Source organism: Oryctolagus cuniculus, chromosome 1 (assembly GCF_964237555.1).
Source record: "Oryctolagus cuniculus chromosome 1, mOryCun1.1, whole genome shotgun sequence".
Lineage (NCBI taxonomy): Eukaryota > Metazoa > Chordata > Mammalia > Lagomorpha > Leporidae > Oryctolagus > Oryctolagus cuniculus.
In genome coordinates, this window is record NC_091432.1 from 237,315,115 (window position 1) to 237,339,308 (window position 24,194).

A 24,194-nucleotide genomic window follows, 5' to 3' on the forward strand; every position below is an offset into this window, starting at 1 on the left:
CCTAAAGCGGGGGTTGAGGCCCTGCAGGAGTCCCGGCCCGGCCCTGCGCGGCACCTGCTGTCTCACTGCTCAGCAGCCCCGCGGAGCACCCCACAGCGGGGGGCTGAGCCTCCGGCGGGACACGCCGTTCATTTGGGTTTTCTTTTAAGTTTTTGAAGGAATCTTTGACATTCATAAGTCTTGTTGTAGAAATTTGAAATGTTTGCAGTCGAATGTATTTAAGGAAGCTCAGTGTTAGAATCTACTGCTGCCGGCGCCGCGGCTCACTAGGCTAATCCTCCGCCTGCAGCGCCAGCACCCCGGGTTCTAGTCCCGGTCGGGGCGCCGGATTCTGTCCCGGTTGCCCCTCTTCCAGGCCAGTCCTCTGCTGTGGCCCGGGAGTGCAGTGGAGGATGGCCCAGGTGCTTGGGTCCTGCACCCCATGGGAGACCAGGAAAAGCACCTGGCTCCTGCCTTCGGATCAGCGCAGCGCTGGCCACAGCGGCCATTGGAGGGTGAACCAACAGCAAAGGAAGACCTTTCTCTCTGTCTCTCTCTCTGTCTCTCTCACTGTTCACTCTGCCTGTCAAAAAAAAAGAAAAAAAAAAAGAATCTACTGCTGTCTCCATCTTCCCTTAGGTCAGCTTTTTTTTTTTTTTTTTTTTTTTTAAGTATTTATTTATTTACTTGAGAGGAGAGTTAGAGAGAGAGAGGTCTTCCATCTGCTGGTTCACTCCTCAATTGGCCACAACGGCCAGAGCTGGGCTAATCTAAAGCCAGGAGCTTCTTCCGGGTCTCCCACGCGGGTGCAGGGGCCCAAGCACTTGGGCCATCCTCCACTGCTTTCCCAGGCCACAGCAGAGAGCTGGACCAGAAGTGGAGCAGCTGGGACTCAAACCAGCGCCCACAGGGGATGCCGGCACTGCAGGTGGCAGCTTTACCCACAGCGCCGGCCCTAGTCGACTTTTGTTTTTTTTTTTTTCCTTTTTATTGCTTTGAGAGCGACAGCGAGTTCCCATCTGCTGGGTCAGTCCTAGATGCCTGCGACTGCTGGGCTGGGCTCTCGTCTGCGTCTCCCACGTGGGTGTCGGGCCAGGGCTTGACCTCCCTGCTGCCCCCGGGGAGTTTGTCAGTGGGCAGCTGCAGTCGGGCCAGGCCGGACATTGCCACGTGGGATGCCTGAGCCAGCATCTGCCATCTCCTGTCTGATACCAGGGAGGCTGTGAGAGCAGGCAAGGTGCACGGAGAGCTAGAGACAGTGACCGGTGCTGGCAGGCCTGGGCGTGCGGGCCCCGGTGTCGCCGGGCACCCTGACTGCCCCGTCCCGAGTCCTGAGCCGCCCCGTGTCCCAGGTGGAGGCGGAGAGGCAGCAGGAGCACGAGGCGCAGCGGCTGCGGGAGCACCTGGCCCTGCTGCTGGGCTCCGTCCTGGACGCGGAGCCCCTGCTGGGCGAGCGGCGCCCGGCGGCGCCGGAGCTGCTGCAGCGGTGCGAGGCGCTGGAGCGCAAGACGGCCACCTTCGAGAACATCGTGTGCGTCCTGAACCGCGAGGTGGAGAGGGTGGCCGTGACCGCCGAGGCCTGCGGCCGGCAGCACCGGCTGGACCAGGACAAGATCGAGGCCCTGAGTAACAAGGTGTGTGCGGGGCAGGTGGGGGCAGGTGGGGCGGCCCGCGCCCAGCCCACGCCCCTTCCTGCCTGCGCCTGCCCCAAGGGACCCAACTCGGGAGGCCCCGGGGTCTGACGGGCGAAACCCGTTCCTCCCAGCCCCCACCCAGGTAGCCGGGGGCTGGCGAGGGGGCCGCCCTCGTGACGGCGGCCTTGGCCCGCAGGTGCAGCAGCTGGAGCGGAGCCTCGGCCTCAAGGACCTGGCCCTGGCCGACCTGCAGCAGAAGGTTCTGGAGATGGAGGCGTCCACGCACGACGGGGTCCTCATCTGGAAGATCTCGGACTTCGCCAGGAAGCGCCAGGAGGCCGTGGCTGGCCGCACGCCGGCCATCTTCTCCCCAGGTGGGTCCTGGGCCCCCACGCGCTGCCTCGCCGTCCGGGCCGTGGGGAGTGGCCCCGGGGGCCTGGTCGGCGCTTCTGTCCCCGCAGGTGGGGGTCGGTGCCAGGCCAGCTGCTCCCTTGGTGGCGCGGCCAAGCGTGGGCAGGGGGGCCGGGGTGGCCGTGTGGGTGACACCCGTCACCAGGGGGTGGGGCAAGGCAGCGCTGGGGTCCCACAGCTGCGGGAGGCAGGAGCCGGAGGGTGCTTCTCAGCTCGCTCTCCCTCGCGACGGCTGTGCACGGGGTCTTCTCTGGGCAATCCTGCTGGGAGGGGCTGGACGCAGTCCCCCGTGCCCGCCCACAGCCTGCAGGGGCTGGACGCCGTCCCCCGTGCCCGCCCACGGCTGGGAGGGGCTGGCCGCCGTCCCCCGTGCCCGCCCACAGCCTGCAGGGGCACCCACCCGTGGGTTGAGGTCCGCCTGGCTCCCACCCTAGGCAGAAGGCCTCCTGTGGGCGCTCGTCCCCATGGGCCAGGCAGCAGGCTGGAATCGGCATTGACGTAGGCTGAAACTGTCGGGGTCCCCGAATCAGGGCACTCTGGAGCCCACGGCCAGCAGGACACCCCCAGTGCACTCACACGTGTTTGCCGGGAGTGGGCTGGCAGCTGCGGAGGTGCAGACCCCGGCTGTAGGCACGTGCTCAGGGTCATGCGAAGGCGGCTTGGCCGTGGGAGGCAGAGGCCGAGAGCGGGGGCTGTGCCGTCCGAGCAGGGAGGGCGAGGGCGCCCCTACTCCGGGGAGGGGTCCGTTGCCTTCCCCCACTCCGAGCTTCCTGGGGTCCCCTGGCTGCTGGGGTGGGGCTGACTCCCCCAGTCAGCCCAGGCGCCTGCCCAGCGGTCGGGGCCCCGTGCCGGGCCTGGTGACACCTGCCGCTGGCCTTCACGGGGACCGTGGACGGGTCCTGTGCCATGACACCGCCTGTGCTGGTCTCCGTCCAGCAGGCGTCTCCGGGGCCCGGGCCGTGGCCTGCCCTCTGTGGCTGTGCAGGGCCTGGGCTGGGAGCCGTGGTTCTGGCCATGTTGCTCCCCTCCCCCAGCTCTGTGGTTTGTGCCCTCAGCCGCAGTCTCTGTGACCCCCAGAACCCAGCGTCTGCTCCCCAGGAGGGGCTGCCGGCTGGGACGCGGCCGCCCTGCCGGCTCACCCGCCCTGTGCCGCCCCAGCCTTCTACACCAGCAGGTACGGCTACAAGATGTGTCTGCGCATCTACCTGAACGGCGACGGCACCGGCCGGGGGACGCACCTGTCGCTCTTCTTCGTGGTGATGCGAGGCCCGAACGACGCCCTCCTGCGGTGGCCTTTTAACCAGAAGGTGGGAGAGGCCTCTACGCAGGCGCGCTGGGCACCTGGGGCCTCGGCTGGCAGGGGCCTGGGGCAGGGCGGGCGGCTGAGCCAGGAGGGGTCTCCCCATGCGCGGTGCTGGCCTCAGGGCCCCAGACCCAGTGGTCGGAAGACGGCCCCCAGGCACGTTGGGAGGGGCCTGTGCCGGGAGTGAGGTCTGCCCGGAGTCCGCGTCTGGCTGAGGAGCCGACGGCCCAGGGACGGCCGGAGTGACAGCAGCCGCGTCCCTCTCCCCAGGGGCTGGCACCGTTGTCCCAGCCACAGCCACAGCCCCCGGAGGAGGAGCAGCAGAGGGGCCGTGCGAGGCCCCAGGGACCTCGTCCCTCGTGGGGCGTCCGGAGCCTGGTCCCGGTCCCCTCAGCAGTGTGCACGCGTCAGGGAGGGGCCGCGGCCCGTCGGGGTCTGGGTCACGTGCCGGCTCCCCCTTGCTTTTGTTTGTTTGTTTTGTTTTTTAAGATTTATTTACTTGAAAGGCAAAGTTAGAGAGAGAGGTCTTCCGTCTGCTCATCCACTCTCCACAGGACCGTAATGGCCAGAGCTGGGCCAGGTCAAAGCCAGGAGCTTCGTCCAGGTCTCCACGTGGTGCAGGGCCCAAATACCTGGGCGTCGTCCACTGCTCTCCCAGGCCACAGCAGGGAGCTGGATCGGAGTGGAGCAGCCGGGACGCGAACTGGCGCCCGTGTGGGCTGCCGGCGTCACAGGCTGCGGCCTCACCTCCACGCCACGACCCTGGCCCCTGGAGTGCCTGGTGCTGACTCAGCGGGGCTCCTGCAGCCACGTGGGAGGCCCGGGAGAAGTCCCGGCCTCGGCCCGGCCGCGCCCTGGCTCTTGTGGGTGTTTGGGGAGTGAACCAGCAGGCAAAGAATCTCTGTCTGTGGGCCGGTGCTCCGTGGTGCAGCAGGCGAGGCCACCGCCTGCAGTGCCGGCTGCCCCTCTGGGCTCCGGTTCGAGTCCCAGCTGCTCCACTTGGGATCCAGCACCCTGCTGACGCACCTGGGAAAGCAGAGGAGGACGGCCCAGGGCTTGGATCCTGCCCCCCCCCCCCCCCCCGGGAGACCTGGAGGAAGCCCTGGCTCCTGGCTGTGGTCTGGCCCAGGCCCGGCCGTTGCGGCCATTCGGGGAGGGAACCAGCAGATGGAAGACCTCTCTCTCTCTCCCTCTCAAATTCTGATATTCAAAATAAATCTTGTTAAAAGTGTTAAAAGATACATTAATCTAGTTGAAAGACAGAGTGATGGAGAGAGGGAGACAGGTTTTCCATCCGCTGGTTCACTCCCCAGATGTTGGCAGCAGCCAGGGCGGGGCCAGGCCAAAGCCAGGAGCTCCGTCCAGGTCCCCCTTGGGTGCAGGCCCGGGCACCTGGGTCGTGGTCATCGCCTGCTGCCCCAGGGAGCGGCTGGGGCCGGAGCCGGTGCTGTGCTAACGATGGCGACACCGGCACCACAAGCAGCTTGCCCTGGTGTGCCAGCCACTGGCTCCAGAACCCGGGCCCCGCCGGGTGAGACTGGGTGCGCTCTTGGGAGGCGGGCTGCGGGCGCTGAGCCCGCCCCTCGGCCTGCCCTCCAGGTGACCCTGATGCTGCTGGACCAGAACAACCGGGAGCACGTGATTGACGCCTTCCGGCCGGACGTGACCTCGTCCTCCTTCCAGAGGCCGGTCAGCGACATGAACATCGCCAGCGGCTGCCCCCTCTTCTGCCCCGTCTCCAAGATGGAGGCCAAGAACTCGTACGTGCGGGACGACGCCATCTTCATCAAGGCCATCGTGGACCTGACAGGGCTCTAGCTGCCTCCGTGGGCCGGGGAGGAGCCGCACCAGGGCAGGCGGGGCCAGGCGGGCTGCAGCCCCACGTGCTGTCCTCGGGTGGGCCCCAGTGAAGGGTGGGGCCTCGCCGGGGGTGGGGTCTCGTGGCTGCCGGCCGCAGAGCGAGGAGCCCCCAGCAGCTGCGTTCTGCGCTTGGGCCCTGGACGGCGGGGAGCGTTGTCAGAGCCCTAGGTCGGTGTCCAGACGGGAGACCCTGGCCGGGAGTCCTGGCAGGCCCGTGGGCGGGGCGGGCTCCGGCCGTGGGCCGTCCCTGCTGGACGCCGTGTGTAGGGCGGAGCCCCGCCCCGTGGGCGGCGTGCTTGTGCCGTCAGCTGAGGGGCACGCGTGATTAAACCGTGGACGTCTCGTGAGTGCTGTGGGTCGGCTCTGCTTGTGTGCGGCCCCCCCTGCTCCCCCCCCCCGGGCGTTCTCCTGGGCGAGGCCGCCCCCTGCAGGCCCACAGCTGGCTGTGCGGGAGGGGTGAGGCGTGCCTGCAGCCGGGGGTGGGGCCCAGGCCTTGCCCCGGCCGCCCCGTGCTCTGCAGCTCTGAGGTGACTCTGACTGGGGTTTAGGTTCCTGTTTCTAGCTGGGGGGTTTGGTTTTTAATTATTTATTTGAAAGACCGAGGTTTCCTGTTTTCACTTCCTGAACGCCCTGGTCTCGGGGCGGCAGGGACCCTCGGAGGCGCACGTTGGCAGGAAGCTGGAATCAGACGGGAGGCACAGCCGGACTCGAACCCAGGACCTCTGGCTGCGGGACGTGGGTGTCTGCGGCGACACCATAACCACGTGGCAGTGCCCACATGGGTGTGCGCTGGCCCTCCCCTCACTGCCGTGACACACGCCTGCTCCGTGTGCCACTGCTGGGGCGGTTGGGAGGCCCGGGCCAGCTTGCTCCGGTCTCGGCCGTCTCCAGCCGCCTGTGGGCGGTGACGAGGGACTGGGATCTGGCGAGTGCTGAGGCGGCTCGGCTCCGGCCCGCCCCAGGACGGCTGCCCCGGCCGGCCCTCCCGGGGGCGCAGTGGCTCTGCTGTGGGGGCCCGTGCTCCTAGGCCTGGGTTCCACGCCCCGTGGGCCCTGTTGTCGCGTGTGAGCTGGTTCACACGCCAGCAGGCAGCTGCAGGCTGGACCAGTGGCGCAGCCAGGGCGGAAGCCCAAGCCCGTGGACGCCGGCCTCGGCCGAGCGCCCGCCCCTCGTGTCTGGCGTCGGTGGTCCGGGACTGAATGCTGGCTGCCTCCCGGTGCTGGAGCACCGCGCTGGCCGTCCCCCAGCCCGTGCCGCCTACGACGGGATGTGGCTTCCCCAAGGCGTCTCTGTCTCTGAAACGCAGAGCTGGGGGGGGTGGGGGGAGCTGCGTGTGCCCACTGCCCAGGTGGCAGCGATGGCCAGGCAGAGCCCGGGGCCCGGAACTCCGTCGGGGCCCCGGCGTGGTAGCAGGCAGCTGGCCCGGGGCCTGCGGCAGACTGCTCTCCTGAGCTGTGACTATCAGGGAGATGTTTAAAGGGAGAAAGGGAAAAATAAAGGCTGGACGGAGGGAGAGCGAGGGGGCTGGGGGGTCAGGAAGGACCGCAGCTCGGCCCTGTGCGGGCTGGGCGCTGTCTGCCGGCAGCCAGCCCCTGGGGTGTTCACGCCGGCGGCAGCCGTGTGCTGAGCTGCCCGAGACGGGCAGAGTGGGAGCGCGCGTGACGGGCACTCCCAGGCGCTGGCTGCGAGGTCACAGCTGAAGACCAGGACCGCAGGCCGCCCAAGCGTGGCGAGACGGTGTCCACAGCCAAGGGCCTGGGGAGAGCGGATCTCAGCGCTGATGTAGGACCCGGACAGCTGTCAGTTCTAAGCAGGAGAGGCTTGGGGGCTCCGGGCTACACAGGCCTGGGGGGGCTCAAGCCCCGGCTGCGCCACTTCCGTTGCAGCTCTGCTGTGGCCTGGGAGAGCAGTGGGAGGGAGTGCCTGCACTCACTCGGGAGACCTGGGAAGCTCCTGGCTCCCGCCTGCCTGGCCCAGCCCTGACCACGTGGTGTTTGGGGAGTCAGTCTTCTGTCCACTGGTTCATTCCCCAAATGACCACGATGGCCAGGCCTGAGCCAGGACACAGCCTGCAGCCAGCTTGTTCCTGTCTCCCAGTGGGTGCAGGGGCCCGAGCACTCGGCGCACCCTCCGCCACTCTCCCGGGCCACCTGCAGGGGGCTGGCGCCCAGGCCATGGAGGCCCCTGGGCTGTGTCCCGGGCTCATCTGCACAGCGCACGAGCCCCTCGTTTTAGCCCCAGCCGCCCCTCTCAGACCTGTCCCCAGCAAGGCCCGGCCCAGGATGGAGGTGCCCGCACCAGCGCCCGTGCCATGGGGAACAGCTGGGTCCCCTGTGCAGGCAGGGCACACAGTGTCCACTGCTTACCCCCGAGGCCCGGCGCCCTCCCCACCCTCCCCCTCACTACCACAAGGGGGGGCCCTCGGTGAGGGAGGGAGGCCAGGCAGGTTCCAGCTGGGCAGCCCCTCCCCCACCCTCGGCAGGAATCTCCCAGAATGCAGCTGTCCCACCAGAGCTGCCCGGATGCCGTCGGGCACAGGCCTCCTGGGTGCCAAGGAGGCAGGAGGCTGGGGACAGGGCCCGGGCTGCCCCTCCCTGCACAGAGGTGGACGTCGGTGGGCTGTTGGCAACTGTTTATTCTGAGCCCTGGGCCAGTGGCCAGCAGACAGGCCCCTGGGCCCCCAGCACCGCCGGTACAAACCAAGTCACCAGGGCGGGAGCCTGTCCGCTGGGCCGAGGCGTGGGGACTGTCCTGAGTGGCCGGGCTTGGGGCCGTGTGCACCCGCAGCCCGGGGGAGGGAGTGGGTGAGGAGTGAGGCCTCCAGTGTCCTGTGCACGCCGTGCTGGCCCCGCGGCCAGTGTGGGGCCGCCGCATGCAGCGCGGGCCACGTGAGGCTGTGCGAGTGCGTGCGGGGGCCGGGCCGGCCCCTCCTGAGGATCCCTGCTACAAGCAAAGCCACCCCACGCGGGGAGCACCCACGGGGCCCCGGCAGTGTCCCCGCGGCTCGAGCCAGGTCGGCCCTCAGCGCCTGTGGCAGCCGAACCAGGAGAAGAAGGGGCGGGGGCGCAGGCGCGGGGCCTGCAGGAGGCGCACGGTGCGCGGCGAGCGCCAGGCCTTGATGGTGGCGTCGTCGCTGGCGGTCAGCAGCAGCTCCTGCTCCCGCGGGCTGAAGACCACCGAGTTGACCACGTCCTCGTGCCGCAGCTTGGCCAGGCAGATGTTGTAGTGCCGGTCCCAGATGTAGCCGTGCCGGTCCTCGGCCCCGCTGTGGGCCCGCACCGGGATGAGGCTGCTGCCCGCCCCTGTTCTGCCGCCCGGCGCCCCGCCCCACGGAGCACGGCCCCCCCAGGTTCCACCCTGTCCCACCGCACCCAGCCCCGCCTCGCCCCGGCCCCGCCCGGAGCCCCGCGCCACGGAGGATGGCCCCCAGGTTCCACCCTGTCCCCGACCCCGCCTCGCCTCCCCCGGCCCCGCCCCACGGAGGCCGGCCCCCAGGTTCCACCCTGTCCCTGACCCCGCCCCGCCCCGCCCCACGCCACGCCCCACGGAGGCCGGCCCCCAGGTTCCACCCTGTCCCTGACCCCGCCTCGCCTCCCCCGGCCCCGCCCCACAGAGGCCGGCCCCCAGGTTCCACTCTGCCCCTGACCCCGCCTCGCCTCGCCCCGGCCCCGCCCCACAGAGGCCGGCCCCCGGTTCCACCCTGTCCCTGACCCCGCCTCGCCTCCCCCGGCCCCGCCCCACAGAGGCCGGCCCCCAGGTTCCACTCTGCCCCTGACCCCGCCTCGCCTCGCCCCGGCCCCGCCCCACAGAGGCCGGCCCCCGGTTCCACCCTGTCCCTGACCCCGCCTCGCCTCCCCCGGCCCCGCCCCACAGAGGCCGGCCCCCAGGTTCCACCCTGTCCCTGACCCCGCCTCGCCCTGGCCCCGCCCCGGCCCACAGGCCGGCCCCCAGGTTCCACTCTGTCCCTGACCCCGCCCCGCCACGCCCCGGCCCCGCCCCACAGAGGCCGGCCCCCAGGTTCCACCCTGTCCCTGACCCCGCCTCGCCTCGCCCCGGCCCCGCCCCACGGAGGCCGGCCCCCAGGTTCCACCCTGTCCCTGACCCCGCCTCGCCTCGCCCCGGCCCCGCCCCACGCCCCGCCCCAGAGGCCGGCCCCCAGGTTCCACCCTGTCCCTGACCCCGCCTCGCCTCGCCCCGGCCCCGCCCCACGGAGGCCGGCCCCCAGGTTCCACCCTGTCCCTGACCCCGCCCCGCCCCGCCCCACGCCACGCCCCACGGAGGCCGGCCCCCAGGTTCCACCCTGTCCCTGACCCCGCCCCGCCCCGCCCCACGCCACGCCCCACGGAGGCCGGCCCCCAGGTTCCACCCTGTCCCCGACCCTGCCTCGCCTCCCCCGGCCCCGCCCCACAGAGGCCGGCCCCCAGGTTCCACCCTGTCCCTGACCCCGCCTCGCCTCGCCCCGGCCCCGCCCCACAGAGGCCGGCCCCCAGGTTCCACCCTGTCCCTGACCCCGCCTCGCCTCGCCCCGGCCCCGCCCCACGCCCCGCCCCAGAGGCCGGCCCCCGGGTGCCGCCCCGCCCCGCACCTGGCCACGAAGTCCCGGCTGACGTCCAGGAAGATGAAGAAGCACTCGTCGTTGGGCGTGTAGGCGCGGTGCGCGCGCAGCGCCCGCTTCACCTCGCGCATGGTCTTGAGGTCGAACACCAGCAGGTCGATCTCCTCGGCGATGGGGGGCGGCTGCATGGGGTCGGCCACCACCGAGCCGCGGGGCCAGGCGCGGCTGTTGACGTACAGGTACCTGCGGCGGGGCGGGCGCTCAGCGCGGGACACGCCCCCACCTCTCCCCCGCCCCCGCCCCCCACCGCCGGGCGGGCGCACCTGTTGTCGGGCGACAGGCCCATGCCCACGATGTGTCCGTGCACGTCGATGACGTGGTCCAGCGCGTCGAAAAAGGCGTCGGAGCCGCGGCCCTCGCCCAGCACGGGGCCCGCCGTGGTCATCTGGTGCGGCAGGATCTGCTTGATGCCTGCGGGGGGCCGGCGTGAGGGGCTGCAGGCCCCAGCCCACCCGCCCGGGTGCCCTGCCCCGCGCGCCCTGCCCTACCGATCTGGTGCGGCGAGTAGGTGAGGCAGCCCGTGGTGAAGATGAGGTACTTGTTCCTGGCGTCGGCGGGGGCCAGCTCGGGGGGCTTGGTGTGGCCCTGGGCCAGCAGCTCGGCCACCCGCGTCTCCAGCACGCGCTCGGACAGCTGCGCCTGCGTGTCCAGCGCGCCGTCCGGGAAGCGCCGCGAGCCCCTGGGCCGGGGCGGGGCGGGCGCCGGGGCCGGCCCGTCCGAGTCGCTGTCGGGGTCGGAGTCGCCGCCCAGGTCGAAGACGCGGCAGGGCGCGGCCGGGCCGCCGGCGTCCAGCAGCAGGTCGGGGCTGTCGAAGCGGGAGCAGTCGGCCACCATGACGGTGCGGATGGTGCTGGCGCTGAGGTTCTGGATCTTGAAGAGCCGCTTCACCACGTTCACGTTCTCCGACTCCACGTCCTGGGCGGGCGAGCCGGGGGGCGGGGGCGGGGCGAGCCGGTGGGCGGGGGCGGGGGCGGGCGAGCCGGTGGGCGGGGGCGGGGGCGGGCGAGCCGGGGGGCGGGGGCGGGGGCGGGCGAGCCGGGGGGCGGGGGCGGGGGCGGGCGAGCCGGTGGGCGGGGGCGGGGGCGGGCGAGCCGGGGGGCGGGGGCGGGGGGCGGGCGAGCCGGTGGGCGGGGGCGGGGGCGGGCGAGCCGGTGGGCGGGGGCGGGGGGCGGGCGAGCCGGTGGGCGGGGGCGGGGGGCGGGCGAGCCGGTGGGCGGGGGCGGGGGGCGGGCGAGCCGGGGGTGTGGGATGGGGGGGTTGGGGCGGAGCTGGGGGCGGGGGCGGGAGTGGGGCGGAGCTGGGGGCGGGGCGGGGGCACGGGGCGGGGCGGAGCTGGGCACAGAGCCTGGGGTGTGGGGGGCGGGCCCCCACGGGGCAGGGGTGGGGGAGGGGAGCCCCGGGCAGGGCCGGGGGCGGAGCCAGGGGTGGGGGCGGAGCCGGGGGCATGCCGCGGGGTGGGGTGGGGGGGCAGCCAGGCCCCCCGCCCCAGCCCCCACGTGCCCCGCACCTGGAAGGCGTTGTTGAGCCAGAGCACCGAGCAGGAGGTGATGTCGCCGATGCGGTGCAGGTTCCCGGAGATGAGGCTGGTGCCCGTCAGCCAGCAGCCGAACACGTCGTAGGGCTTGTTGCGCACGCGCGACAGCAGGGCGAAGGTGTCTGCGGGGAGGCGGCGGCGGGGCTGGCGGGCGGGGCTGGGCGGGCGCCGGGGCGGGGCGGCGGCGGCAGTAGGGGCGCCCCCGGCTCACCTAGGCTAATGACGGCGATCTCGCCCGAGGAGGAGTTGTGCGGCCCCAGGAAGACGCCCGAGGCCAGCAGCAGCGAGTCGTCCTGGTTGAACTGGGAGAACTGGGTGTAGCTCCAGTTGTAGGGCCGCATGTCCGCACTGTGCAGCAGCGAGATGGCCAGGCCATTGCTCCAGATCTGCGGGCGAGCGGCGTGGGCGTCGGCGTCGGCGTCGGCGTCGGCCCCGGCCCCGGCCGGCCCCGGCCGCCTGCAGCCCCGACGCCTGGCCTTGCCCCTGCCCCGCCGGCCCCGTCCAGCCCCGTCCAGTCCCGGCGCCCGCCGCGCCCCCGCCCCGCCGGCCCCAGCCCCGGCTGCCTGCAGCCCCGCCGCCTGGCCTTGCCCCTGCCCCTGCCCTGCCGGCCCCGGTCCCGTCCAGCCCTGGCCGCCTGCAGCCCCGGCCCCGCCGGCCCCGCCGCCCACCTTCACGGTGCAGTCCTTGGAGCAGGAGGCGAACTGGCCGCCCGAGTGCGAGAAGCTCAGGTGCAGCACCTGGTCCGTGTGCTCCCTCAGCGTCTGCACCTCCACGCACGGCACCGCGTCGTACAGCCGCTGGAACTCCTCGTACCACGACGTGGCCGCTGCGGGCGGGCAGCGGGGACAGTGACCCGGAGCCCCCGCCCCGGCCGGCCCCGCCCGCCGCCCCGCCCGGCGCCGACCTGGGTGCCGCGGCACGTCGCGGGCCACCTGGTAGTAGCGGTAGAACTGCTCGCGCCACAGGAACTCGTCCCGGGACACGGCCTGCCACTGGCGGCACACCAGCCCCGCGGCCAGCACGTCGGCCGGGCCCAGGCTCAGGAAGATCTGGAAGACCAAGCTGTCGGGGAGCAGCGGCGCGCCCGCCTCCTCCATCGCCGCATCCTGCCGCGGCGGCCCTGCAACGCAGCGGGGCGGCGCTCAGCCCGCGCCCCCCGCCCGCGCCCCCCGCGCCCCGCATCCCCCGCGCCCCCCGTGTCCCCCGTGCGCCCCGTGTCCCCCGCGCCCCCCGTGTCCCCCGCCCGCGCCCCCCGCGCTCAGCCCGCGCCCCGCGCCCGCGCCCCGCGTCCCCCGCGCCCCGCATCCCCCGCGCCCCGCATCCCCCGCGCCCCGCGTCCCCCGCGCCCCGCATCCCCCTCGCCCCGTGCCCCCCGCGCTCAGACCGCGCCCGCGCCCCGTGTGCCCCGCGCCCCCCGCGCTCAGCCTGCGCCCGCGCCCCCCGCGCCCCGTGTCCCCCGCGCTCAGCCCGCGCCCCCTGCCCGCGCCCCGTGTCCCCCGCGCCCGCGCCCCCCTCGCCCCGCGCCCCCCGCGCTCAGCCTGCGCCCCGTGTCCCCCGCGCGCCCCGCGTCCCCCGCGCCCCGTGTCCCCCGCGCGCCCCGCGCCCGCGCCCCTTGGCCGCCGTGTCCAGGGCGCGCAGGGGCCGCTGACTCGGCCTGGGCCCCGCCTCAGGCCCCGGGGGAGCTGGGCGCCGGGGACGGGCCGCCCATTCATCCGCCCGACGGCGCGGACCCGGCCGGACAAGGCCCGGCACCACCGGACACGGCTGGCGGGGCGCAGAGGGCCCGGTCACGGCCGGACACGGCCGGCGGCGGTCGGGGAAAGGCGGGGAGGCCCGAGGCGGCACTCACCGCGGCCGCCCCCGCCTGGCTCCGCCGCCCCCGCGTCGGCACCCCCAGCCCGCACGACCCAGACCCTCTCCGGCCGCCGCCCCCGCGTCTCTATGGTCGAGCCCGCCAGGCCTGACGCCTCGATCGTCGAGGCATCGATGGCGCGGAGGGCCGAGCGGCGGAGCGGCGCTGTTTGCGGGCTCCTCCGGAACAGCGCCCCTAGGGGCCGGGAGGGCGATGGCCGAGCAAAGGAGGGCGTCTCCGGGACCGTGGGTTCGAGACCCAACCCTGCCGCACCGCTGTGGGCCCTGGAGCAGGTGGCTCCGCCAGTCCAGCGCTCTTGGCCGTGGGGAGGACGAGCTCTGAGCGCCTTACGCGAGTTGAACGTGCAAAGTGCCCAGCGCTGCCAGGAGTCTGAGGTCATCTCGGACTTTGTACCCAGGGCCCTGGCCGGCAGAGAGGTCGGGGCTGGGTGACCCTGGTCCCGGGGCAGGGGCCAGGCTGGAGGACAGATGTGGACTTGCTGGGTTGGGCTCCCAGGCCCTGGACAGCGGACTCTGACCCCGGGGCCCGAGGGGCGCTGTCCTCCACTTCCTGCAGTACTGTCCCCGCCGGTGGCCGCCGGCATGGTGCTCCGCGGGCGCGCAGTCCTCCTGGCCGTGCTGTTGGCAGCTGGCTCTCTGGGCCGCTGGGCACAGAAGCCCCGCGGGGCCCCATCTGCCATCAGCGCCATCCAGCCCAAGGCCAACTTTGATGCTCAGCAGGTAGAGGGGGCGGCCGGGCGAGGGCGGGGGGACCTGGCCCCCGCCTCGGTGCCCTGCAGCCGCTCCTGGACCCCGCTCCCCCTCACCCAGTTTGCAGGAACATGGCTTCTGGCGGCAGTGGGCTCGGCCTGCCACTTCCTGCAGGAGCAGGGCCACCGGGCTGAGGCCACGGCACTGCATGTGGCCCCCCAGGGCGCAGCCATGGCTGTCAGCACCTTCCGCAAGCTGTGAGTCCCGGCGTGGCCCCACCCCTCCCTGGACCCAGCCTACCCCCACCCCGGACTCCTGGGCCACCCCCACCTCCCAGGGATGGGATCTGTTGGCAGGTGAGCCAGCGCTATGGAGCCACGGGGGTCCCTGGCCGCTTCCTGCTCCCAGGTGAGCCGGGGCAGCGGGGCCTGGGGTGAGGCGGGTGGGGCAGGGGTGCAGGGGCTGACGCGGCCACCTTGGCTCTGCCCAGCCCGAGGGCCCCGGGGGGCCGTGCACGTGGTGGCGGCTGAGACGGACTACCACAGCTTTGCCGTCCTCTACCTGGAGCGGGCACGGCAGCTGTCGGTGAAGCTGTACGGTGCGTGGCGGTCAGCCCTGCGTGTACCCTGGGGAGGGCGTCCTGGGGGTGTGGGCGACCCCCACGGACACGCAGACCCCGCGCCCCCACAGTGCGCTCCCTGCCCGTGAGCGACTCCGTGCTGGGTGCCTTCGAGCAGCGGGTGGCCCAGGCCAACCTGACCCAGGATCAGGTCCTGTTCTTCCCCACGTACGGTGAGTGTCCCCCGGCGCCCCTCCCCCACCCGCACCCCGCCACCTGACCCCAGCCTGACCCCCAGGTTTCTGTGAGGCCGCGGACCAGTTCCACATCCTGGACGGTGAGTGGGCGTTGGCCGGGTGGGCGGGTCGGCTGCCAGGACGAAGCTGAGCCTCCTCTCCTGTCCCTGCCGCAGAGGTGAGGCGGTGAGGCCGCGTCCAGGACCAGAGGCCCGGCCGCGACCCCTGGGCTCCCGAGGACGCCCTCCCTTGGAAGCTGCCTCCACCCTGAAGCCTGCGTGCCTGGGGGTGGCGCCGCCTTCTTAATAAACGTGCGACTCAGCCCCTGCCCCCTCCGTGGCTCCCCTGGGCGGGCAGGGCGGGGGCGTGGGGGTGGGGGCTTGGTCCCCTGGCAGGGGCGTGGGGGTGGGGGCTTGGTCCCCTGGCAGGGGCGTGGGGGTGGGGGCTTAGTCCCCTGACAGGGGGGTAGGGGTGGGGGCTTGGTCCTCTGGACAGGGGTGTGGGGGTGGGGGCTTGGTCCCCTGGCTGGAGCAGGTCAGAACCCTGCGGACGAATGGCAGGCTTCAGGAAGGCTGGGCACGGTGACCCCTTCCCCATCCCTGGACTTGGGAGCCACCGGGCTGGGCAGCCTCTGGGAGACCACCCACTGGCCGGGGCCGCCTGAGTGCCCTGGCAGGCGGGGAGGGGCTGCAGCCGGGAGAGGTGGGGTCCCACCCCCAGGCTGGGGAGCAGACTGGCCTGTTCACAGCCAAGACCTGGAGGCTCCCGGCACTCGGGGTTCCCCCAGGAGGCACAGCCAGGGCTCCGCCGGCCGTGAGGGGCAAGGGAAGCGAGGTGTCTGCCAGGAGGACGGCCTTGCCGGGGACGCCCACTGCCCAGCCCACCTGCCTGCCCCCAGCGGGGGCCCTGAGTGTGGACAAAGTGTTCCCGAGGGGAATGGAGGACACGCAGAGGGGATGACCAGGCTGGCAGGGGACGGCTCGCGGGCTGCCCCTCCCCTGCCCGCAGGCGTGAGAGCGGGCCCAACCCTGGCTTGGTCTGCCCGCCCCCCTGAGCCACGGCTGCCGTCCCTGGGGAACCAGGAAGGGCTGGGGACGGGGATTGGAACCTGCGCCCTAGTGGCTCCGGTCTCAGCTACTGCCTGGCCCTGGGCTTTCATCTGCCCAGCACTTCCCAGGGGCCCACGTGCAGGGGGAGGAGACTCTGCTGGAGTCCAGCTCTGCCACGATTGACCATGGCTGGGCGGGGCGGGGCGAAGCTGCCCTGGGGGCGGGGCCACGCTGGGAGGAGGCAGTCCCCCTGCGGCGCCCACCCAGTGTCCCCACGGCTGCCCCAGGATCCAGAGTGGGGGGCCCAGGAGACCGTACCCTCCCCGCAGGGCTCCGTGTCCCAGAGGCCCCCAAAACAGGGCCGCACCGGAAGTGAGAGTCCCCCAGCTTTCTCCCAGCGGACCCCGGGGACAGGGCAGAGTGCCCAGGTCCAGTGGGTGTGGACGGCCCCACAGCCGGGGCGCAGGACAGAACGGAGAATTGCACCGTTTTCCTAAGTGTCCAGCCAGCTCCAGGTAACCCCAAAAATTAGGTAACACGATGACAGCCCCACGTGAGTGACTTATCGTTAGTTTGTAACTCTAGTAGGTGATGTCCGCATCGTAGGCAGGACATGGCAGCAATGGCCCGCGGACGCTCTAACTGGGGGCTCGGCCTGTCCCCGCCCCCGGGCCGGACTCCCGGGCACGTGCGGGGAGGGAGGACAGGCAGGGAGCGACAGCGGGAGGGTCCCACGCGGGGCCCCAGGGCCGGCCCCCACGTGGGCGGGGGTCCAGGGAGCCGAGGCGAGGCGGCTGTCACTTCCCTGCGCCGCCCTGGACTGCGAGCTCCCGGGGCGCGGCCCCGGTCACTCAGGTCCGGCACACTCCAGGCGTCGATGGCGCCCGCGACACCCCCACGGGCGCCAGGCCCCACTGGACTCCGGGAGCGGTCAGGGTCGGCCCCGCCCCGCCCCGAGCAGGAAATACACCTGTGGGGCCCTGATTGGGCGGCGGGGGGGGTCCCGTGCGCACGTCCACCAATCGCGTTAGAGGTGGGCGGAGCCACTCGTAGCCGCTCTGGGCGCAGGGCGCTCCGGGAGGGGCGGGGCGGCGGGAGGCGCACAGCTTAACCGCAAGGCTCGCGGGCGCCCTGGGCAGCGGGTGTGGCGCTGTGGTGGGCGCCTGGGACGCCGCGCGTGGGCGTGGGTCTGTGCGGAGGGGTTAGGGTTGCAGCCGCTCTCCGAACCCGCAGGTGGCACGGCCCCTGGAGTTCCAGCGCAGACCCCGGCCTCCCTGGGGGCCAGGCTGGGGCTCTCGCCCGGCACAGGCTGCCTCCGGCGCAGGGACCTCCTGGGATGAGCCCAGGTCCCCTGGGGGCAGGACAGGGTGAGGGAGGTGGGGGCACAGGGCCACGGACTCCTGTGGCCAGGAGCAGGGAGGGGCAGGCGGGGAGGGTCACTCCCCTGCCTACTGGCCCCCCTCTCAGGGCCAGCCTCCCTGGAGGGAGGGCCCTTTAGCCCCGCTAGTCCTCACCTGGGAGCCCCTCCCCCAGCCTCCACCCCTGCGCTCTGGCCACTACAGGGCCCTGGGCCGTTCCCGCTCCCCGGACCACCACCCACGCTGTTTTGGGGACTGCCATCCATTGATCGATCACTCGTGGAGCCCCCCAGGCTCTAGAATGGGCACAGTCACGCTCCCTTCCCTGCCCTGCACGGCGCGGTCTGTAGCAGGAGGGGGGCTCAGCAGGGCGGGGCGGGGCCTCTGACCCTGCCCTGGGGCCCTTGGAAGGCGGCCAAGGCAGAGGCCCAGGAGGGGCTGGGAGCCTGGAGACCCTGGGCGGTGGGCGGGATCTGTCCCACGTGCCAGCCCTCCCCGGGGCCCACCTCTCCTGCCAGTCTGATGGCGCAGGCCGAGGGGCACACCCCCTTGGGAGGGGCGCCCTCCAGGTAAGCCATAAAGAGGAGCGTGTGAGTGGCCGGCCTGGCTGCTTCCTCCAGCTCCATCTCTGCGGGGGGTGGGGGGCAGCTGCTGGGATGGGGCCCCCCTGTGTCCTGGTGCTGCTGGCCCTGGCGCAGACCCTGCGGGGCCAGACTCCGTCCCAGTCCCCGCAGCCGGCCCTGCCCCAGAGGCAGACCGTGGCTCAACAGGTACGGGGGGGGGGAGAGGGGGGGTCTTGGGGAGGAAGAGGCAGACGTGGGCAAAGGGGGGACAGGAGCGGCCTGGGGCTGCCGCTCACCCTGGGACGAACCCTGCAGGACCAGACCTCAGCCAGCACGTCGGCCACACCCACCAGGCCGGCCACACCCACCAGGCCGGCCACACCCACCTCGCAGGCCACACCCACCTCGCGGACCACACCCACCGCGCAGGCCACACCCACCCCGCCAGCCCTGCCCCAGTGGCGGGACTTCCAGGCTCAGCAGGTACGGGCTTCGGGCGGATAGGCAGCCGGCCAGGGTCCCGCCGCGGGGCGAGGACGCACACAGGGGCCAGCCAGTGGGCGCTGCCCGGGGAGCCCGGGAGGACCAGCCGGCCCTGGACGAGGACTCCGGACATCCTGGGGTCACCCCTGCCCATCACGCCCTCTGTGCCTGTGGGGAGACTGGGCTCCCGTGCCTGCTCCATCCTGGGCAGTAACTGGTGCAGGCCATGCCGGGAGGATGCCCGGGGCTTCTCCTGGACCTGCCGGTCACCAGCGCCCGCAGTTCCAGGGGGACTGGCTCGTCCTGGGCCTGGCAGGCAGTGCCTTCAGGAAGACGGACAGGGCCCTGCTGACCCCCTTCCTCAGCACCTTCGAGCTCAACGCGCAAGGCCACCTGGAGGTGTCGAACGCCATGACCCGGTGAGCGGGCTGCCCTTGTCCTGTCCTGGGTGCAGCGCAGGCTGCGCGTGGCCGGACCCACGGGGGCGGGGTCACTGTTCACTGGGTCACAGAGCTGATGGAGTTCAGGCACGGCTGGGTCCAGGCACCCAGGCTCTGGTGGGCCTGGCCTCTCTGCTAGGGGTCTCCGGGTCGGGGAACATAACGCACTCGTGGGACACTGAAGCCCAGATCAGGGGTGGTGCCGGAGCCCCCCCCCCAAGTCCTGCTTTCCCGGGCATCTTGCTTGTCCAGCTTGGGTTATGTGGGGGTGGGGGAGCCGGCATCCAGGACACGTGCTGCTGGACCATGAAGCCCCTGGGGCTCCCCACCCCCACCTTCAGGGCAGACTTGACTGTGGGAAGGCTCCAGGCTGTAGGGGTGAGGATGTGGGGGGCGACCCCTCGCCTTGGAGCCACTGCCTCAGCCCCCCCCCCCCCGCCCCGCTACCACCGGGAGCACTTCTGCCCGTCTCAGCGCGGCCCTGCCCGCGCAGGCCTGGAGCAGCAGGCTGGACAGAGGCCGCTAAGGGCGGCCGCGCCCTCCGGGGGGAGCCCTGGGCCCCGCAGGTGACCAGCGGCAGGCTCAGGCCGGCGCCCTCCGGTGGGGGGGAGCCCTGGGCCCCGCAGGTGACCAGCGGCAGGCTCAGGCCGCGCCCTCCGGGGGGAGCCCTGGGCCCCGCAGGTGACCAGCGGCAGGCTCAGGCTGGCGCCCTCCGGGGGGAGCCCTGGGCCCCGCAGGTGACCAGCGGCAGGCTCAGGCCGCGCCCTCCGGGGGGAGCCCTGGGCCCCGCAGGTGACCAGCGGCAGGCTCAGGCCGCGCCCTCCGGGGGGAGCCCTGGGCCCCGCAGGTGACCAGCGGCAGGCTCAGGCTGGCGCCCTCCGGGGGGAGCCCTGGGCCCCGCAGGTGACCAGCGGCAGGCTCAGGCCGCGCCCTCCGGGGGGAGCCCTGGGCCCCGCAGGTGACCAGCGGCAGGCTCAGGCCGCGCCCTCCGGGGGGAGCCCTGGGCCCCGCAGGTGACCAGCGGCAGGCTCAGGCCGCGCCCTCCGCCCCCAGGGGGAAGCGCTGCGACACCTGGACGTACTTGCTGATCCCGGAGACCCCGCCCGGGCACTTCCGGGTCGACCACCGAGGAGGTGAGGCGGACGGGGCGGGCCGGGCGGGCCGGGGCAGCCTGACGCCCGTGCCCCCCGCGGCCAGGGCGGGACGGCGAGGACGTGCAGGTGGTGGAAGGCGACTACGGCCAGTTTGCCCTGGTGGTCTCCCGGCGACACACGGGCAGCCAGACCATCCTCAGGATCAGCCTGCTGGGTGAGCCCGGGGGCGGGGCGGGCCGGAGACCCCGCCCCCAGCCCCAGCCGCGCCCCCACCCAGGCCCCAGCCCCGCCCCCAGCCCCCCGCCCCACCCCCACCCACGCCCCCAGCCCCCCCCAGCCCCCCCCCGCGCCCCCGGCCCCCCCGCGCCCCCCCGCCCCAGCCCCCCCAGCCCCGCCCCCAGCCCCCCCCGCGCCCCCCCTGTGAGAGCCGCGGTGCTCCCTGGGCCACAGGCAGGAACTGGTACTTGCCCTCCGGCGCGGTGGAGAAATTTGTCTGCCTGGCCAAACGCCAGGGCCTCTCAAAGGACAACGTCGTCTTCCCGGATCTGACCGGTAATGGGGTCCCCGGGACGCGGGGACGGGCCCGGTCAGAAGGAGGCGCCCCCAGGGCCACCCGTGGGTGGGGGCGGCCGGCCGCAGGTGCCTGTTCTCACCCTGAGCCAGCGTGGAGGGCGCCGTGGCCGCCTGGTGTCGGCCTGGGCCTGCCCCCCGCCCCGCCCTGCGCTGGGGCGTCCCTGGGTCTCGCACTGGGGAGCCCCGTCCCTGGACGCCGCCGAGGGCCCCTGTCCTCCCCTCGCGCGTGACGAACACGCCCCCCTCCCGTCGGGGCTCGGGGCTCGCCCCTCAGCCCCCTCGGCCCTGTCTCCCTCCTCATCCTCCCCCACTCTCCATCAGACTGGTCACCCGGCCCACACGCCTGCCCAGGATGACGTGGCCCCGCCCCAGCCCGCCCCTCCCCCGCTCCACCTGAATAAACGCACTGTGCCCTGGACCCGAGTGTGGCCACGGGGACCTGGGCCGGCGAGGGGACCCCCGGCCCCGGGCGCGTCCCCGTGCGGCTCCTGCGGCCCTGCGGCACGCTGCCCGTGCGGCTCTGCCCCTCGCTGTGGGCCGTAGGCGGTCATTCCCAGGACAAGGCTCCTCTGTGCCCCCCCACCTGTGTTCGCAGTCCCCACCCCCTGTCAGAGCTCCAGGGCCACCATACGGGTGCGGCACGCGGCCCTGCCCATTCCAGGGCGCAGGCTCAGGCCCGGGCGGGGAGCCGGGCGTGGCGTCCTCCTGCGGGGTGGAGGTTCGGGCAGTCCCAGGCCGGCGCCGCTGATGGGGGAAAGCTGTTCAGAAACAGAGCCACAGAGGTTTCAAAGCCACAACCCCGAGTCCCCCCGCGGCCTGAGCGGCCAGGCCCTGACCCACACAGGGGACCCACGAGGGCAAGCACAGACCTGCTCCGTCCGCCACTCAACCCCAGGTGTCAGGGGCACCTGTCCCCAGACAGCTGTGAACACCTACCTCCTGAGTGGATGCAAGAGAGGGTGGGGGCGGGTGCTGGCTGGACCGGCAGGGGGAGGGCTGGACCGGCAGGGGGAGGGCTGGACTGGCAGGGGGAGGGATGGACTGGCAGGGGGAGGGATGGACCGGCAGGGGAGGGCTGGACCGGCAGGGGGAGGGCTGGACCGGCAGGGGGAGGGCTGGACTGGCAGGGGGAGGGCTGGATCATGAGTGGACCGGTGGCCGAGCGGATGCATGACTAGGGCTAGCTGGCTTCCTGGGTGGGTGGATGATGGGTGGATGAGTAGATGCATGGACGGATGGGTGGATGGATGGTGATGGGTGGTGAGGGGTGGGTGGGTGGATGGACAGGTGAATGGGTGGACAGAAGGGCGGTGATGGATGGTGGATGGGGCCAGTCTGCCCCTCTTCTGCGCTTGTGTCCTGGGTGAGGAGCCCAGGCCGTGGCCGTGTCTGTGGTGTGGGTTGAGAGTGCACGGGCAGATCCTGTGTGAGTGGCCATGAGCCTGCGGCTTGGCCTCTCGCTGGAGGTGACCTGGGGAGCCCAGGTGTGGAGACGACCGTGGCTTTGGGCCGAGTGGGCTTCCTTTACGAAAGCTCTGAGGGACGGTCACTCCCCCTCGGGTGGGTCGGCTACTGGGTGGGTTATCCCCAGGGGTCCTTAGGGCAGCGCCCTCGTTCCCGGATGCCTGACCCTGCCCCGGCCCCCCGCTGTCCTGTTCTGGTGCCCAGGGATGGGACTCAACTGTGGAGCCATGTTCTGAGCCCCCCAGTCAGCCGTGGGCTGCCGTGGGCTGCCGTGGCCTGAGGCGCCTGCGTGGGGCCCAGGCGAGGGGGGCGGTGCCTGGATGGCTCCCCCACTAACCCCACACGGCTCTGCACAGGTGGGAAACGGAGGCCTGGGCTGGCCGGCCGCTGACCTTGCCGACCCCCAGCTCGCCCCCCGTGTGACCGCCTCCCGGCTCCAGCCCTCACCACGGCCCTCAGCCGAGCGGGGCCTCCGCCCCTGGCTGCGGGTGAAGACCGTGGGGTCGGGGCCGCCTCTCTCCTCGCACCCTGGCTGAGCCTCAGGTGCTGGCCGCTTCCGTGGACACAGGCACAGGCCACAAGAGGCCCCCTGCGTGGCCAGCGCGTGGCCTGGGGCCGTGACTGACCCGGGCTCCCGTGACGGCAGGGCACTGGGGCTGACCTCAGCCCCTGGCCGCCCTGCCTGCTCCTCTGGCGCACGGGGCGTCCCACCCAGCTGTCTCACTCCTGCCCATGAGTTCTGGGCCGGGCGGAAGCTGGGCCCCGGGCTCAGAGGTCAGGACGGCCTCCCCGCGCGCTCCTGCTACCACAGCCGCCCTCCCTCCCTCCTCCGCCTCTGGGGGGCACCATCGCTCCCTGCCCCGGGAGCCCCGCCTGGGCCTGCCCTCGAGGGCGGGGCCTGCAGGGCTGAGCCAGCAGTGAGTGGGAGCGGGCGCAGGGAGCTGCGGGGAGCTGCGGGGTGCAGGCCCCCACAGCCTTTCACTCCTCTGGTGCCCACCTGTTTGTGAGGGTGATGATGGCAGCCCACCTCGGCCCTGGGGTGTGCTGGGAGGGAGGGAGAGCCCCCCAGCCCTCGTCCAATCCCCCGCCTTCCCGGGGCCCCTCCCTGCCCCCTGCCCCTGGGAGCCCAGGATGCACTGCACACAGGCAGGGGTGGAGCTGGGGGGCTGGGCTGATTCCAGGCCCCGAGGGTGTGTGCAGGGCTGCCTGCTGGGAAGCTGAGGCACCCACCTGTTAGCCTGGGGGCGGCTGGGGCTGGGGCTGGGGTGGTCACGGTCACCTGCTCAGCAGGCCAGACGGCTCGCCTGGGGCCAGAGTCCAGAGACCGTCCTGTAGGGTCGGCAACGCGCCCCAGGCCACCTGCCTGGCCCCCAACCCACAGCCACCTGGGCAGGCACCAGCCCCTCGGAGACCTCAGGCCATGTCCCCAGGCCCCCAAAGGCCTCTTGGGCAGGCTAGCCCTCTTGTGTCCTGTCCCCTGACCACCCACCCTAAGCATCCACAATGTGGCCAGCAGTGACACTGTGCCCCCAGTGGGTGGCCACTGCCCTCTGTGCCCACAAAACCCACAGCAGGGGCTGGCGCTGTGGTGTAGTGCCATATGGCACCGGTTCGAGTCCCGGCTGCTCCACTTCCAATCCAGCTGTCTGCTGTGGCCTGGGACAGCAGTGGAGGATGCCCAAGTGCCGGGGCCTCTGCACCCACGTGGGAGACCTGGAAGAAGCTCCTGGCTCCTGGCTTCGGATCGGCCCAGTCCTGGCCATTGTGGCCATGTGGGGAGTGAACCGGCAGAGGGAGGGCTCTCTCTGTAACTCTGACTTTCAAATAAATAAAATCTTAAAATAAAAACGTCCCACAGGGGACACGGTGCCCCTGACCAGGACGAGGAGCCAGGCCTTGAACTCTGGTGCTGGAGCCACGGGAAGACAGCGGGGGCCGAGCTGCGGCTCTACCGCAGCCCCCCCCCCCGTCCTGAGACAGTGGGACCTGAACCCCTTGTGCCCCGGGGCCATGGACATGGTCATCTAGCAAAGCCGCGGGACAGAGGCCGCCCTGGTGCCCGCCACGTTCAGACATGAAGACCCCCTGATGGTGCCCTCCTTGGCCCGGCCCCACCCGAGCAGGCTCAGCCCCCACTCTGTTGCCCACGGCGGCCCCGCAGGCTGGGGGCACAGCTGTTGGGGAGGCGGGGAACGGGGTAGGGGCTGTGCGTGTGCCCCTTGCTGCGGATTCCAGCCGGCCCAGGCAGAGGCAGGTCGGGGGATCCCTGTGGCCTCGTCCCCGCCCGACAGTGACACCCCTGCAGGCACCGAGCCCTGTGGAAGACAGCCCTGACAGGTGCAGAGCAGCCGGCTGGGGACCAGCCCACCCCCTGCGGCGGGGCCCCCGCTGGGTCTATTCCAGCTTCTCCCCTCCACGCGCGACCGGATTCCAGGTGGAGGCTCAAGGCCGGGCTGGGACCGACGGAACAGTGCAGG

The 24,194-nt window shown here is 72.5% G+C and overlaps 4 protein-coding genes across 15 annotated transcripts in view; 3 read left to right on the forward strand and 1 right to left on the reverse strand.

The window, feature by feature from the left end:
- TRAF2 (TNF receptor associated factor 2) overlaps window positions 1–5,534 on the forward strand; it is a 21,871-nt gene extending 16,337 nt beyond the window's left edge. For 2 of the 5 annotated variants that reach the window (XM_070059404.1, XM_070059399.1), the window contains 4 exons: window positions 1,332–1,613; window positions 1,810–1,987; window positions 3,102–3,331; window positions 4,927–5,534. In XM_070059404.1, coding sequence (XP_069915505.1) covers window positions 1,332–1,613; window positions 1,810–1,987; window positions 3,102–3,331; window positions 4,927–5,145 — 909 coding nt within the window. In that variant the 3' untranslated portion in view covers window positions 5,146–5,534. Of the gene's footprint in view, window positions 1–1,331; window positions 1,614–1,809; window positions 1,988–3,079; window positions 3,332–4,926 lie in introns of all 5 variants that reach the window. The other 3 variants (XM_070059402.1, XM_070059400.1, XM_070059396.1) reach the window with 3 other exon arrangements.
- Window positions 5,535–7,804: 2,270 nt separating this feature from the next.
- Window positions 7,805–13,943, reverse strand: FBXW5 (F-box and WD repeat domain containing 5). 2 transcript variants are annotated; one of them, XM_070059393.1, is made up of 9 exons: window positions 13,186–13,943; window positions 12,241–12,456; window positions 12,005–12,162; window positions 11,548–11,722; window positions 11,310–11,458; window positions 10,291–10,717; window positions 10,066–10,213; window positions 9,773–9,985; window positions 7,805–8,452 (listed from the first exon to the last, which is right to left on the reverse strand). In XM_070059393.1, the coding sequence occupies exons 1-9, from the start codon at window positions 13,895–13,897 to the stop codon at window positions 8,209–8,211; spliced, it is 2,442 nt and encodes an 813-aa protein (XP_069915494.1). In that variant the 5' UTR covers window positions 13,898–13,943; the 3' UTR covers window positions 7,805–8,208. The 2 variants fall into 2 exon arrangements, with proteins under 2 accessions (XP_069915494.1, XP_069915495.1); XM_070059394.1 differs by having other exon boundaries at window positions 12,269–12,456; window positions 13,186–13,467.
- On the forward strand, window positions 13,781–15,015 carry C8G (complement C8 gamma chain). Its single transcript, NM_001082254.1, is given in 7 exon segments — window positions 13,781–13,928; window positions 14,019–14,155; window positions 14,236–14,306; window positions 14,389–14,496; window positions 14,589–14,690; window positions 14,756–14,794; window positions 14,870–15,015. Coding segments are annotated over 7 exon segments (609 nt in total). The 5' UTR covers window positions 13,781–13,790; the 3' UTR covers window positions 14,884–15,015.
- Window positions 15,016–16,071: 1,056 nt separating this feature from the next.
- LCN12 (lipocalin 12) lies at window positions 16,072–20,671 on the forward strand. 7 transcript variants are annotated; one of them, XM_070059424.1, is made up of 7 exons: window positions 16,072–17,870; window positions 17,979–18,146; window positions 18,429–18,565; window positions 19,640–19,719; window positions 19,784–19,894; window positions 20,131–20,232; window positions 20,575–20,671. In XM_070059424.1, the coding sequence occupies exons 1-7, from the start codon at window positions 17,757–17,759 to the stop codon at window positions 20,607–20,609; spliced, it is 747 nt and encodes a 248-aa protein (XP_069915525.1). In that variant the 5' UTR covers window positions 16,072–17,756; the 3' UTR covers window positions 20,610–20,671. The 7 variants fall into 7 exon arrangements, with proteins under 7 accessions (XP_069915525.1, XP_069915514.1, XP_069915518.1 ...); XM_070059413.1 differs by having other exon boundaries at window positions 16,072–17,109; window positions 17,305–17,870; window positions 20,131–20,671; XM_070059417.1 differs by having other exon boundaries at window positions 16,072–16,257; window positions 17,305–17,870; window positions 20,131–20,671.
- The last annotated feature ends 3,523 nt before the right edge of the window (window positions 20,672–24,194 follow it).

Excerpts from the sequence above, each read along its gene's own strand:
- FBXW5 (XM_070059393.1), bottom strand. The coding sequence starts at position 13,897 with ATGGCGCTGATGGCAGATGGGGCCCCGCGGGGCTTCTGTGCCCAGCGG. Across the intron at positions 12,457-13,185 it reads GCCAGGCGGGGGCGGCCGCG|GGCCGCCGCGGCAGGATGCG; the intron begins GTGAGTGCCGCC and ends GCTGCGTTGCAG. Across the intron at positions 11,723-12,004 it reads CCAAGGACTGCACCGTGAAG|ATCTGGAGCAATGGCCTGGC; the intron begins GTGGGCGGCGGG and ends GCTCGCCCGCAG.
- LCN12 (XM_070059411.1), top strand. The coding sequence starts at position 17,757 with ATGGGGCCCCCCTGTGTCCTGGTGCTGCTGGCCCTGGCGCAGACCCTG. Across the intron at positions 17,871-17,978 it reads GGCAGACCGTGGCTCAACAG|GACCAGACCTCAGCCAGCAC; the intron begins GTACGGGGGGGG and ends CGAACCCTGCAG. Across the intron at positions 18,566-19,639 it reads GTGTCGAACGCCATGACCCG|GGGGAAGCGCTGCGACACCT; the intron begins GTGAGCGGGCTG and ends CTCCGCCCCCAG.